Source organism: Cryptomeria japonica, chromosome 2 (assembly GCF_030272615.1).
Source record: "Cryptomeria japonica chromosome 2, Sugi_1.0, whole genome shotgun sequence".
Taxonomy (NCBI): domain Eukaryota; kingdom Viridiplantae; phylum Streptophyta; class Pinopsida; order Cupressales; family Cupressaceae; genus Cryptomeria; species Cryptomeria japonica.
Window position 1 is genome coordinate 99,456,008 of NC_081406.1, and position 12,564 is coordinate 99,468,571.

General features: G+C 34.2%; 1 protein-coding gene across 2 annotated transcripts; it reads left to right on the forward strand.

The window, feature by feature from the left end:
• Positions 1-1,712: 1,712 nt before the first annotated feature.
• Positions 1,713-7,897, forward strand: LOC131035175 (beta-glucosidase 44). 2 transcript variants are annotated; one of them, XM_057966821.2, is made up of 12 exons: positions 1,713-1,826; positions 1,984-2,154; positions 3,684-3,742; positions 3,879-3,954; positions 4,172-4,243; positions 5,073-5,160; positions 5,311-5,563; positions 5,638-5,753; positions 6,146-6,363; positions 6,529-6,560; positions 7,121-7,223; positions 7,396-7,897. In XM_057966821.2, exons 4-12 carry the CDS (start codon positions 3,894-3,896, stop codon positions 7,665-7,667), a joined length of 1,215 nt encoding a protein of 404 aa, XP_057822804.2. In that variant the 5' UTR covers positions 1,713-1,826; positions 1,984-2,154; positions 3,684-3,742; positions 3,879-3,893; the 3' UTR covers positions 7,668-7,897. The 2 variants fall into 2 exon arrangements, with proteins under 2 accessions (XP_057822804.2, XP_057822803.2); XM_057966820.2 differs by having other exon boundaries at positions 1,745-2,154.
• The last annotated feature ends 4,667 nt before the right edge of the window (positions 7,898-12,564 follow it).

Below are 12,564 nucleotides of genomic sequence, written 5' to 3' on the forward strand. Positions count from 1 at the left end.
AGATATTAGAGGTGTTGACTTTACCCTCATAAAGTGAGGGAGATATACACCAACTACCCTTCTTAGTAATTAACTCGATAGGGTTCAAATTTGGGGATTCAGAATCAAATTGTATAAGGATCTTTATATCTTTTGCCAAATCCTTATACAAACCTTCTACTCCTAATAAAACTCCTAATTGCAAACCTATAAAATCCATAATTTTAGGGCAATGGAATTCTACCAACAAAGGACCTATATTTATCCATTTCACAATTTTCTTAGGTTGGAAAGTTTTGGGATTAAAATTAGGTATCCAATCAAAACATTGAAAGACATATCCTTCTATCAATTTTACTTCCCACTTCAAAATTTCCTTTTTTAATGTTCGAATTAGCATAGGTAATGAGAAAACAGTTAAAACCTAGGTTAGTAATACTTACTTGGTTGGAGAATTCCTCCTTCCACCATTCTTTCATTTCATCAAAGATCTGACGTTGCCCGTTCCAGAAGGCAATAATATCCTTATTGTAAAAGAAATCACAGTAATCATGTAGGAGATCCGAATGTAAGTTAATGACCTTCTTGTCCCGTTGTTGATCAGATATTACAACTTGGCCAGAAATGGCTACCACTGGAGTCGAAGCTATTTTATCTTCTTTAAATGATTGATTAGGGAGAAAATACCTGTGAGGGTTGGAGAAAACCCTAGGGCTACCACGTTTACCCCGTGGTAGCCTTTGCACCTGCCAGTGAGATTTTGGCCGTGGTTGCGGAAAACTATATTGCAATGAATTTAACCATCTACCATTCAAAATATTTCTATAATCACAGACTTTCCTCATAGAGCAATCGACAATGCCAGATCAATTGGGGAGAGATGACGAGAAACAAGCATATTTGGTGCCGCTCAGAAGAGGACCACCCTTATTATCTAAAATTGCAACATTGGCAGCCGAATAGAGTATCCGAGATTTCCAGTGCCTCTTGGCTTTCTTCCCTAGATACACTTGCCACTCTCCTTCCTCATTGCTTTGCGTGGGAGCACTTTTGATCGCGGGGAATTTCAAAATTCGCATTTTTCACAGATCTAATATTAATTTTATTATTATGATTATAATTATATATATTTTTAAATTAAATTAGGATTATGCTCTTAAGAAAAATATATTTTTTCATTCTAAAATTTGTATTATATTATAATAATAATAGTTATAGTTAATATTACATAAATATAATTGTACTAATATAAATTTAAAATAATAATGATTCAAAATTATAATAATTAAAAATTAAAACATATATTTTTATTACAATTTAAAATTATAATAATTGAAAATTAAAAATATTTAATTTTATTATTATTATAATTATATAGTTTTTTAAAATTAAATTAAGATTATGCTCTTAAGAAAATTATATTTTTTCATTCTAAAATTTGTATTATATTATAACTTTTTATATTATTTTATAATAGCAAAAGTTTTATTACAATACTATGATCACAAATACTCGTTACGTGACACTTGTTTCTATTAGTATTCATTTATATGCCTGCAAACTTGTACAATATTATGATTTTTTTTTTTTTTTTTCATGATAGGCCTGCAATGTCATCTAATTTTGACGTCTTAATATAATAATAAAAAATTTCGTTTCCAATTGTTAAATTTAAATTAATAAGTATTTTCCAAAAAGTGCACGAGGAAGGGTACAAAGCTCAAACATTGGCGGCCTTAAAAACCCAACTTCTACACATGGCTAATATTGAAGTTATCGACAGCAACAAAAACGAAACATCAGTGTGTCGGGTGGGGTCAGATATTTCACGCGACTCCATATTTTCTGTAATATTGCTAGGCTATGCACTCTGTAACTGTATTTTGGTTCTAAGTGAAGTTTGCACTGTTAGCAATGCTCTGCAAGTGATATGAAAGCGATCTAAAATGGGGGTAGAAAATATGATAATTTTTCTTTTAGTTTGTGTGGGTTTATGCATGGCAGAGCCCTTGGCTTGGGATGGAGGTCAAGGGATCGACACTGGGGGATTAAGCAGAGGTAGTTTTCCTGAGGGTTTTGTTTTCGGAACCGCTTCCTCTGCTTACCAAGTTGAAGGGGCTGCCAATTCTGAGGGACGTGGGCCCAGCATTTGGGATACTTTTGTACATGCACCAGGTATGCTCTGGCCTTGGCTCTACTCTAAAAGTTCATGTTTTTCCTCTTTCTTGCAGATTTTTTCTTGTCTTGTTGGTTTGAGTATTTTGAGAGGTTGAGTTGAATTGCATTCTTCGACTATACCCATTTTGAATATTCTGCAACCTCGTTCACCCCATCGAGTGGTGTCCAATATGTGTTGCACGTTTGAGTATAATTCATTTCAATATTCGACAATCTCATTAACCTAATGGAGAGGGTTTGAATTTGGTTAATACTGCAATGTACCTCATTTCAATCAGAATTTTGAGACTCCCAAGAATTTGGCAGGTTGGCTGAAACTCAGTACATTAATTCAGGGAGAGTACAATAGAAATCACCTATCAAATTAACTATTTTTTCTTCTCCCTTTTAAAAATCATGTATTTTTCCTCTTTTGGGTACCACGGTACAGGCATAAAGGCAGAATTACAAGTTTAAGTGAGGGAAGCTTTGCAGCCTCTAGGTCTTTGTCATTAGTTCTTACATCACTTGATGCTTATTTGTTTTCTTGTCATTTGGAAGACAGCTTTTTCCTTCGGGGATGATGTAGTTCGTCTACAGTGCTTATTGTTATGATTTGATAATATGGTTTATCCAATTATCTATTAATTGATTGTCAGCTTTGGGTGTTTATAAGAGTTAGTTGATGGTTGAGTTCCTTTTGGCAATTGTCAGTTCTTTAGATAGATTTTGTATCATCAAGGAAAGTAGCATGATCTAGTTGGATTGACTTTGATCCTCGACTGACCATCTTAGGTCACTTCTGCAATAAATTCATGTGCAAATAAGGATATGCTTTTACTCCTTTATCTGGTATGCATTATTAATTTTGTTCATTATTTCAAGTATTCATTTTATCCTATAAGAGAGTAAACACTAATCTCTTAGAGACTTAGTGTTAGGGACTGCATAATCTCATTTTTTAGCAATAAAATCTCTCAAAGGTTTCCCAAACTTCATCTTGAATCAGATATGCATCGTCGTAATTTTTGCATCCATGTATGAAGAAGTTTAGGGTTGAACATCTTTAGGGGTCGAGAAGGATACGGCTTAAGTCTTTTACATGGTTGTGTATATCTGCTTAGTAAAGGTTTGAAGGCGTGGTAGTGGCAAACTGACACAAGTTGCTTAGTGATAGTCAGTTGGAGTCCTTGTGTGGATTGGGTATAGCTTGCCTCAAGATCCCTTGTTTCATCATTTCTCTTTAATTTTCCTGAAAGGAAAACCTTGAGGAACACCTCCTTAGGCTTAGCATATGCCTAAAGATGAAGGTTGGTTTACCCACTCATAAGCATTGGTCAATTATTGTCCTTTGCCGAATCATAAGTAACAAGTCATTCTTATTTGAGCTGGCATCCCGTGGGGCTTAGGTATAGTTTCTTTTTAGCGATTTGGGAACCTACAACTTTGAGAACCAACATATTCAATGCCTTTTGACCACTATGCAATAACCCTTTTAATACTGCTTTCTGCTTTTGATTTGGCATGAATTTCTTGCCTTTTTACAGGAAACATAGCTGACAATTCTACTGCAGATGTTGCAGTGGATGAGTACCATCGATACAAGGTATATTTATGATGTTTTTGTACTAACCAAGATACTTAGTCATAGGATTATACCCTGCCAATTGTTATTGATCCGTTGTTTCTGAAATGAGATTCAATTCTAAAGTTCATAAATTCCAAGTTTAATTGGTCTGCAGGAAGATGTAGAACTAATGGTAAACATGAATATGGATGCATACCGTTTCTCTATATCATGGTCGAGAATTTTTCCAAGTAAGCGTCCTAAAAATTTTTGTACTGTTATAAATGGAGCATATGGCTAAGGTTTTGAAAGTTTGGAGCTAAATGACTCTATAGCATAGGAGTATTACATTCATCTAGCATTATAGCACAACCGTATTTAATTGAATCATAAAAATATGATCTTTTGGGATTCAATTTTTTTTGACCTCTGCATTTGCTTTCTACTTGCTATCTTTTCATGATACAGATGGAACGGGTCCAGTGAACAACAAAGGTGTCCAGTATTACAATAATCTCATAAACCATCTGCTTGAAAGAGGTAACACATGTAGTATAGAGTTGTAACATTCATTAATTTATTTCCAAAAATCTGTTTTCTTTGAGCTTCTTGTGCTCTCTCTCATGTATATACACATGCACACGTCTGCAAAGACATACACATAGTAGTGCTTGCATACAGTGCTTTACTTTTTCTAACATATCAACAGTCTGTGGTCTTCCATGGTTCTTGTGATTATGGCCTCTTTGTATTTGTGATTCGACTTATATAGGGAAACACCAGCAAGAAACTATGTGAGAACGCCATATGACGTTCTCTATTGTTGGAGCTTTCAAATGTTTCTTCTGGTTTTACTGTGGATATTATTGCCGTGATGAATAAGAAATGCTTAAAATATCTCCTTTCTATGATCTACAATTGTTCTTGTTGTTATGGGCTATTTTAATATGTGACTTTTACCCAGAAAAATTGCCATGAGCTCTTTTGTTTGCATGTCCTGTGTGGCCTACAAAGGGATTTTGTGATTATAGCCTTGTTTGCTTGGACCACTGAATTTGTTTCTATAGTCTAATGTTTATAATAGTATATCTTGTAGTTTTGGCTTGTTTTGTAATGATGTCTTGTACTTCCAGAATTTTTTTCATGTTTATTGTTTGTTCTACTAGTCTGCAATCAAAAACATTTCATGGCTTTGTTGGTTATTCTCCTAATTAGGTCATCAAATGTTATCGCTCTGCAATGGGGAATATGATTCAAAAACTAACACACAATCTAATCCAGAAATCTTCCATTGAATATAATTATGAATTGTGGAAATCTTATATCATTAATATGACTTAATTTTCTTTTATTTTTTCACTTTAATCAGGTATTGTGCCCTATGCAAATCTTTATCATTATGATTTGCCTCTTGGGCTTGAACAAGCTTTTGAGGGTTGGTTAAACTCCAAAATTGTGTAAGTTTGCTTACAGCTTGTGTGTTTTTGAGATCCATCAGCTGATTCTACATGATATATTATTGATTATTCAACTTTCTTTGTGATTTTTTTAATCTCAAATTCCAAATTTTCTAGGTAAGATGACAATTGCTTTTCTTTTCTGCGTAGGGAAGAATACGCAAACTTTGCAGAATTCTGCTTCAAAACATTTGGTGACAGGGTAAAATATTGGATGACGTTCAATGAGCCTCGGGTTGTTGCTGCTCTTGGTTATGATAATGGAATATTTGCTCCTGCAAGATGCTCAGCTCCATTTGGAAACTGTACTGCTGGAAACTCTGCAACAGAACCGTACATCGTTGCACACAATTTGCTGCTCTCACATGCTGCTGCTGTAAAGATTTATAGAGAAAAGTATCAGGTGAGCTCATTGACATTGGTTAACAATGACATGCATGAAAAAGTCACTAAAACTGAACTCTTCTTTGGTCGTAGGCAGAGCAGAAGGGAAAAATTGGCATTCTTCTGGACTTTGTGTGGTTTGAGCCCCTTACAAATTCCAATGAGGACATGGCAGCTGCTCAGAGATCAAGAGATTTCCAACTTGGCTGGTATGTGTAAATTTTCCATCCTGTAGTTATGTTGTCACTTGCATATAAGAAATATGTTTATTCTAATTGACTTGTAATATGTATTTAGTATAAAACTTTAATACACTGATTCCTCTATGAGCATGGAGTTATCAAGTTGCCACAGAATGTAGGCTTCAACCATGATTCTGAACTGGATTGGTTTTACTTTGACATCAATAACCTAACTTAATAGGCTTTAGAATGATTAAATGCAAACAAATTATAAGGATCAAATCAATGAAGGACTGCAGATGGTTGCAGAATGTTAGAAGATTAGAGTTAACGGGCTTCTTGAATCACTGATGATTTTTGCTTGCATCTAGTATTTCCATTATTAGTAAGAAAAACATACATACTTTTGTGCTTGTCAGGTTCCTTCATCCTATTATATATGGGAAATACCCTGATTCTATGGTGGAAATTGTTGGAACAAGGCTGCCGAAATTTTCGGAAGAGCAATCCAAAATTGTTAAAGGTTCAATTGACATTTTAGGCGTTAACCAGTATACAACTTATTACATGTATGATCCAAAACAACCCAAGCAAAATGTAACAGACTACCAAATCGACTGGAATACAGGTTTCGCATGTAAGGTTCTTTAACTTCTTTCCCATTTTGAAGTTTTCCTACAATGTATTTGGCACATTGCATTTTCAGACATTTTTTTGCACATTATATTGTATTAAAACATTCATTTCTTGCATTATAGTTTACTTTAAGATCTAACTAATCAGTGAATCTAAAATATGGCAGATGCACGCAATGGTGTGCCAATTGGCCCAAGGGTAAAATCCATTCCTTTCACTCCGAAATTGCATTTTACTGCTTTTTTGAAAGTACTTTCTATTGAATAAATGGTACAAGAGTTTGTAAGGCTTGAGCTCAGCTGTTAAGTAATGAATTCTCTCTCTGCCCGAGTCAGTCATTATACCCAATCAAACTTTTCTATACTTTTTGGAGAACTGCTTAGAATATCAGCGGCAATAAGAAATAGATAACCCAAATAGCTATTTCTCAGTCTTGTTTGTGATCTAGATTGGTTCTTATGTGCATTCCAAAATGCAATTATCATTTCATCTGATAAATACATTCGATATTTCATTTAAAAATAATGGAACTCTGTTGTTAAATAGACTTAAGTCCAAAATAATTTCTTAGAAAACTGAGTTCACGTTTCTTTCAGCTGTAACTCATTTGGGTTGTCTCTGTTAGGGAGGGCCTTTGGTAATCACCCTTTGGGCCCAAGTTTTTATTTTTAAATGTAAAACACTCTATTTGTGCGATGATATAATGTCCTCTGCATTGGACTGGTTCTTGACATAAATAACAACTAATGAAATTGCAGGCAAATTCAAACTGGCTATACATTGTGCCATGGGGTTTGTACAAAGCGGTAATATACATAAAAGAGCACTATGGCAATCCAACAATGATTCTATCTGAAAACGGTAAGCCTGTAGACATCTTGTATAGCATCAATTACTATGAGTATGACTACCTAACTAGAGACTCTTTGTTGGAAAAGCTGAGTTTCAATCATAACACGTACCAAATTACTTCGATTACTGGTCCCATTTAAGATTTATTAAAGTTGTTTCAAATGGTGTTTTGTGTGGGCAGGAATGGATGATCCTGGAAATATGACCCTGCCTGCTGGGCTGCGTGATACGACAAGGATCAACTACTATAAAAGCTACATTAAAAATTTAGTAGATGCAATAAACGATGGTGCAAATGTTGTAGGATACTTTGCATGGTCCTTGCTGGATAATTTTGAGTGGAGATCTGGGTACACATCAAGGTTTGGATTGGTTTATGTAGATTTCAAAGATCTTAAAAGATATCCAAAGATGTCTGCCTATTGGTTCTCCAAAGTTCTGCAACGCCAATAGTCACTCCACTCCATCAGTTTATATTAAAGGTAAGTAATCAAATGAAAGCAAAGCATGCTTGTTTGTAATTTGTATGTCATACGTTGTGTCACATCTTTTGTGGGTAATGCTTTAACAAGCAGAGCTGATCATGTAAGGCTAATTAAAAGTGATCTCAGATATTCTAACATGTCCGTCTCCGATTGTTTTTCAGTAATGAATAGTAAAGGAAGAAAATTGTGTGGATCAAATATGAAAAGAATAAATTTCAATGAAAGGAGCATGCTTTTAAAAAAACATGTCTTAGATTTGTTTCAACTTTAAATGCTGGTAAGATTGCACAAGCCGACAAGAAACTCTTGATGTAACATTGAACACAGAGAAACTACATAAAGAACATACCAACAGATTGCTGCCATGACAAACTGTGACTTAACTTCGAGAATTTTATTTGAAGGCATTAGAAACTAGGACAATTTTGTGTTGAGTAGCAAAGGCGAGAACACTGAGATTTTGGTGTAACAACCAACATTTCTAAAAAATAAATATAATAAACTTTTCTAAACTTACAAATTAAATTCTTATTTTAATACATGTTCAGCTGAAATTGAAATCATAATAACTAACATAACTGAAATTTACTAACTTTACCAACGAATGGTAACATTAACTAACTTTTTTCATTTTTCACAATTTTTAAGTAAATAGAGAGAAAGAGATTACAGAGTTTAATCCTTCCGATGCCATAGCTTATTATAGATCATAAGGGAGAGGGAGAGCATTGTCAAGGGCTTTTCCGCCCAACCACGAACCTAAGTCCCTTGTTCCTATTGGAAGGGCCCGACCCTTTATGAGAGAAGCAAATTAAAGATGGATCATTTACCAATGAGCCTCCGAACCTGGTGTTTAGAATCTACACTTATCGACTGGTCATACACTGAAGGTTCCTCCTAACTTGTATGACACTTGGCTGGTAGTGCATTTGACTCTTATAACTGATAAACGCATGCATTCTGCTGCGCTACCTTGGCCAAGGTTTTCATAATTAGCACATTGAGTGTTGTCCATGCCCACCACCCTTACTCGACTTACTTATATACCTACATGTGGGTCCAACTGACCTTAACAAGATTCGACTGGAGAGGTTTAGCTTCTACTTAGCTCAAGGATGACCTATCCTATTCTCTCCTAGGCAAGGACTGATTTATACTCTTTAACATGGATTCTTTTTGGTTTGAAGACTAATCAGGTGTCCTCCCACTAATCAAGTTGGCTTACTACCAATGCCTTACAATAGCTATAGAACAATTAACTCCATTTCACATTGGTTGGATATAAGAATCGAAATAAACAAAACAAAATACCCAAAGTAACCGGTCTGATTTGATCATGTCAACAATATAAGTAATCAAGCAATTTAGCATGGAAACGTATGCTAGAACAAATAGTTGAAATTCAGTACAGAGGTTCAAACTCTATGGAATTCATTCAGCTTATTTATAAGACAAACACATTCCTTAGATTCTTGGCTTAATGGAGTATGCAGAGTCCCTTCCATTGATACTATGATCTAGTATATGTAAGGTATTCTGCATATGCTGCTCCATTCAATTAAATAAAACATGCACATCTCAAGTATCAATCATACAGATTAAGAACAAAAAAGCATAATAATGCTTGGTCTTCATTACTTAATACTGCTTTCATCAAAACTAAAATACATTACGATACTGCATAAACAGAGTAAGATGATAACTCTTGCTTGATAATCAACAGACAGTAGTTCCCTTGAAGCTTCCTGGCACGAGCTAATCGGCTCGGTTCTTCTGCCAAACGGCAATCAGTCCACACTGAAAAACAAACCCATGGCTCTCAAGATCCGTCCCACCTAATAAATAACAACATCCTCTAAATCGAGAGCTTCACGTTAGTAGAGTTCGATAGTATTGCCAAGAGCAATGCAACAGTCTCCCCAAAGAAAAGAAATATAGAGCAAATACTTGCAATTGCATAGAGAAAGCGACTCGATCATTTCTATAATAGAATGGCAACCCCCACGACATCATTGAATGCAAAATAAATAACAATGAACCTGCTATGAACTGGCTATGAAGCGTTTGCAAGCACCAACACCCATAACCAAAACGTTCAATAGTCACAAGAAAGTGTGGCCACCGAGTTGGTGGCCACCACGTCCACCGTCGATGGTTTATAACAAGAAGCGTGATACATATTACAATGCTACCATAACATAAACATAAAACAAGAATGGATATATACATGTACAATTCCCGGGAATTAATATATTCATAAGCTATAATGCCATCGAAGTTACCAAGTAATATATATATATATAGAGAGAGAGGGGGGTACATACATATATAAACTAAAGAGAGAAAATCATTAATAAAATATTCAACACAACATAAGAATAAGCTTAGACACAGGATAACTGACTACTTGACGGTACAAGGGTGACAAGCTAACTCAGGGTCAACATCAATAGGGTGACATGGACCTTACTATACCATTGTCAAGATGTTCAAGATGTATGTCTTATTAACCAGACATCCTGCATCCATTTGTTCACTTGAAAGAAAATCGGTTAGTCAATTCTTAATGATTAATAACATAAGAAAGATCAATTATCAAACTTATTTATTCAATCGTTTCCCATTCATTAAAGATTTTCATCCACATGAGAAAATAAATATTAACCTATTTATCTAATCATAATGACATAATAATATTCATAATTCCAAAATTAGGGAAGTGGGATGTAACATTTGGTGTACTAGAGATCAGGTCATAGTTTGGTTATTGGAGTTGTGTGGAGGTTTTGTGTGAATGTAAAAAGGCAAAATTGTATTATATAGGCTAAAAATAGTTTATAGTGGAGCAACAAATATTTTAAGTTGATTATTTAGAGGGGCATTTGAAAGTGAATCCACACATTTGTATTTAGAGATTGAAAGTAATGTAGTCTTTAATCAACAATAAATAGAATATATTGATAAGTTTCAGTAGTAATTTACTATAATTCATAAGCTTTCATATAGGTGCTTGGCATATGTAGGCAAAGTATATTTTAAAATTCTAAAAGTCTACCTCATGGATAAATATATTCACGGAATGACCATGTTTCATGTTGAATGTAGCAAACAATATGGAACCCTTTTGAGCACTTGCAAATTGCTTGGATATGAGGATAGTTGTCGTACCAACATTGAAGTATAAATTAGAATGAATTCCATTTTCTATTGAAATCCACAAGATCATAGAACTTTCTTCTAAAATGTAATATCCCTTATATTTCGGGTATTTACATTCTATTTGAAGAGGATCTAAATTATTTATTTATTAAATAAATATTGATTTGTATTTATAATCACAATCAATATTTATTATTAAATAGTATTCACAACAATTATTAAATAATCATAATAGATATTAATTTACGTTTATAATTGCAAACAATAATATTCACACTAAAGATTAATAATCACAAGAAATATTAGATTGACCGATGCTTTGCAAAGGTTGTGGTCAAAAGATATTTTGATTCACATGTCTCTTAAGAGAAAGACATACCCGTTGAAGACTCTTTAAATATAGTCGATCTTTCCCAACCAAGACATGGGGGAAGTAAGGGGGAAAATTAAGAGACAAAGAAAATATGGGAGATAAGGAAAAGAGGATACGTGAATAGGAAGAAAGGGAAGAAAGGGAAGAAAGTTTGACTCAACACAGGTAAGTGGAAATCTGTAAGGGAATTACTAATATTGTTTATGGTTTAATACACAACATACTCTCACACAGGAGATAAGGTAAAGAAAATAGGGAGAAGGAGAGAAAAGAAAGGTGAGACTTTCACTAGCAACCATCACACTTGGTACAGTAAGTCTAAATCTATTATAATACTTAGGCAATTGTTTTATATTTATTGATTGGTTAAAATACAACATTTCATTAATATGATTATAGGGGTTGTTCACAGTCTAATACAAGTTTAATAAAATAAAATACTCTTAATACAACACGAGTCTGTTAATATTATAAAAGACTGCTAATACAATTAGTAATATGAACAATTTGATATTGTTGATACAATGGATATTAATAATATTTATTCATTCCCTTTGCATCCATGTATTTTATATTTTGTAACATAATTTATGTTTATTCATAATGAGAGTAATGCTTGAGGATCGTGATGGATAATTGGTATGTTTTGTCATTGTTTGCAATTGTGATAGAAGGAAGGGACACAATAGGGGGAATGGTGAGAGATTCCTCACTAGGCACAACGCCTTGTAAAGATGGTCAAGGACTATTGGTTAAGGACCACGGGGCCACCTCATGATGATGGTTAAGGACCATCGATTAAGGACCACATGAGGCCATAGAGGATAAGGTCTTGTTGTTGGGCCTAGGGTAGAGGATGCTTTGGACATCTCATCATATCCTCCAACCCAACCCTTGTTATGGTTGAGTGTCCATGCATATATTGATATTGGTTGTGTAGATTTATATATACATATACTAACCCTAGAATTGGATGTATTTCATGAGTTATATCTACATTGTTGTACAATCTCATTGCGGTTCTAAAAAAATAGGCTTATCTCTTCTTGTTCTTAAATGAAGATTATATCCCTAACTATGTTCCGCCCTCGTTTCATTCTCAATTTGTGATTTTTGGGCAAAAACAAGGGCATTTACAAAAAGGGACATTACATAAAATTAATTTGAAACTTCTTCTCATGCCAAATTTCTTGCCTGCATCTAATAATTGATTTTTGTATAGGGGTGAACTCACGATGCTGGTTCCCACTTTTTGGTACATGTCGATTTTTGCTGAAATCATACATTTTTTAGAAAATATAATGATTTAAGCTTTAAGAGGTTCCATTTGAAG

Bases quoted from the DNA above. Each gene is read 5' to 3' on its own strand.
- LOC131035175 (XM_057966820.2), top strand. From the start codon at position 1,926: ATGGGGGTAGAAAATATGATAATTTTTCTTTTAGTTTGTGTGGGTTTA. The intron at 4,244-5,072 runs GTAACACATGTA...CACTTTAATCAG, and splicing joins AAACCATCTGCTTGAAAGAG to GTATTGTGCCCTATGCAAAT. The intron at 5,564-5,637 runs GTGAGCTCATTG...CTTTGGTCGTAG, and splicing joins TTTATAGAGAAAAGTATCAG to GCAGAGCAGAAGGGAAAAAT.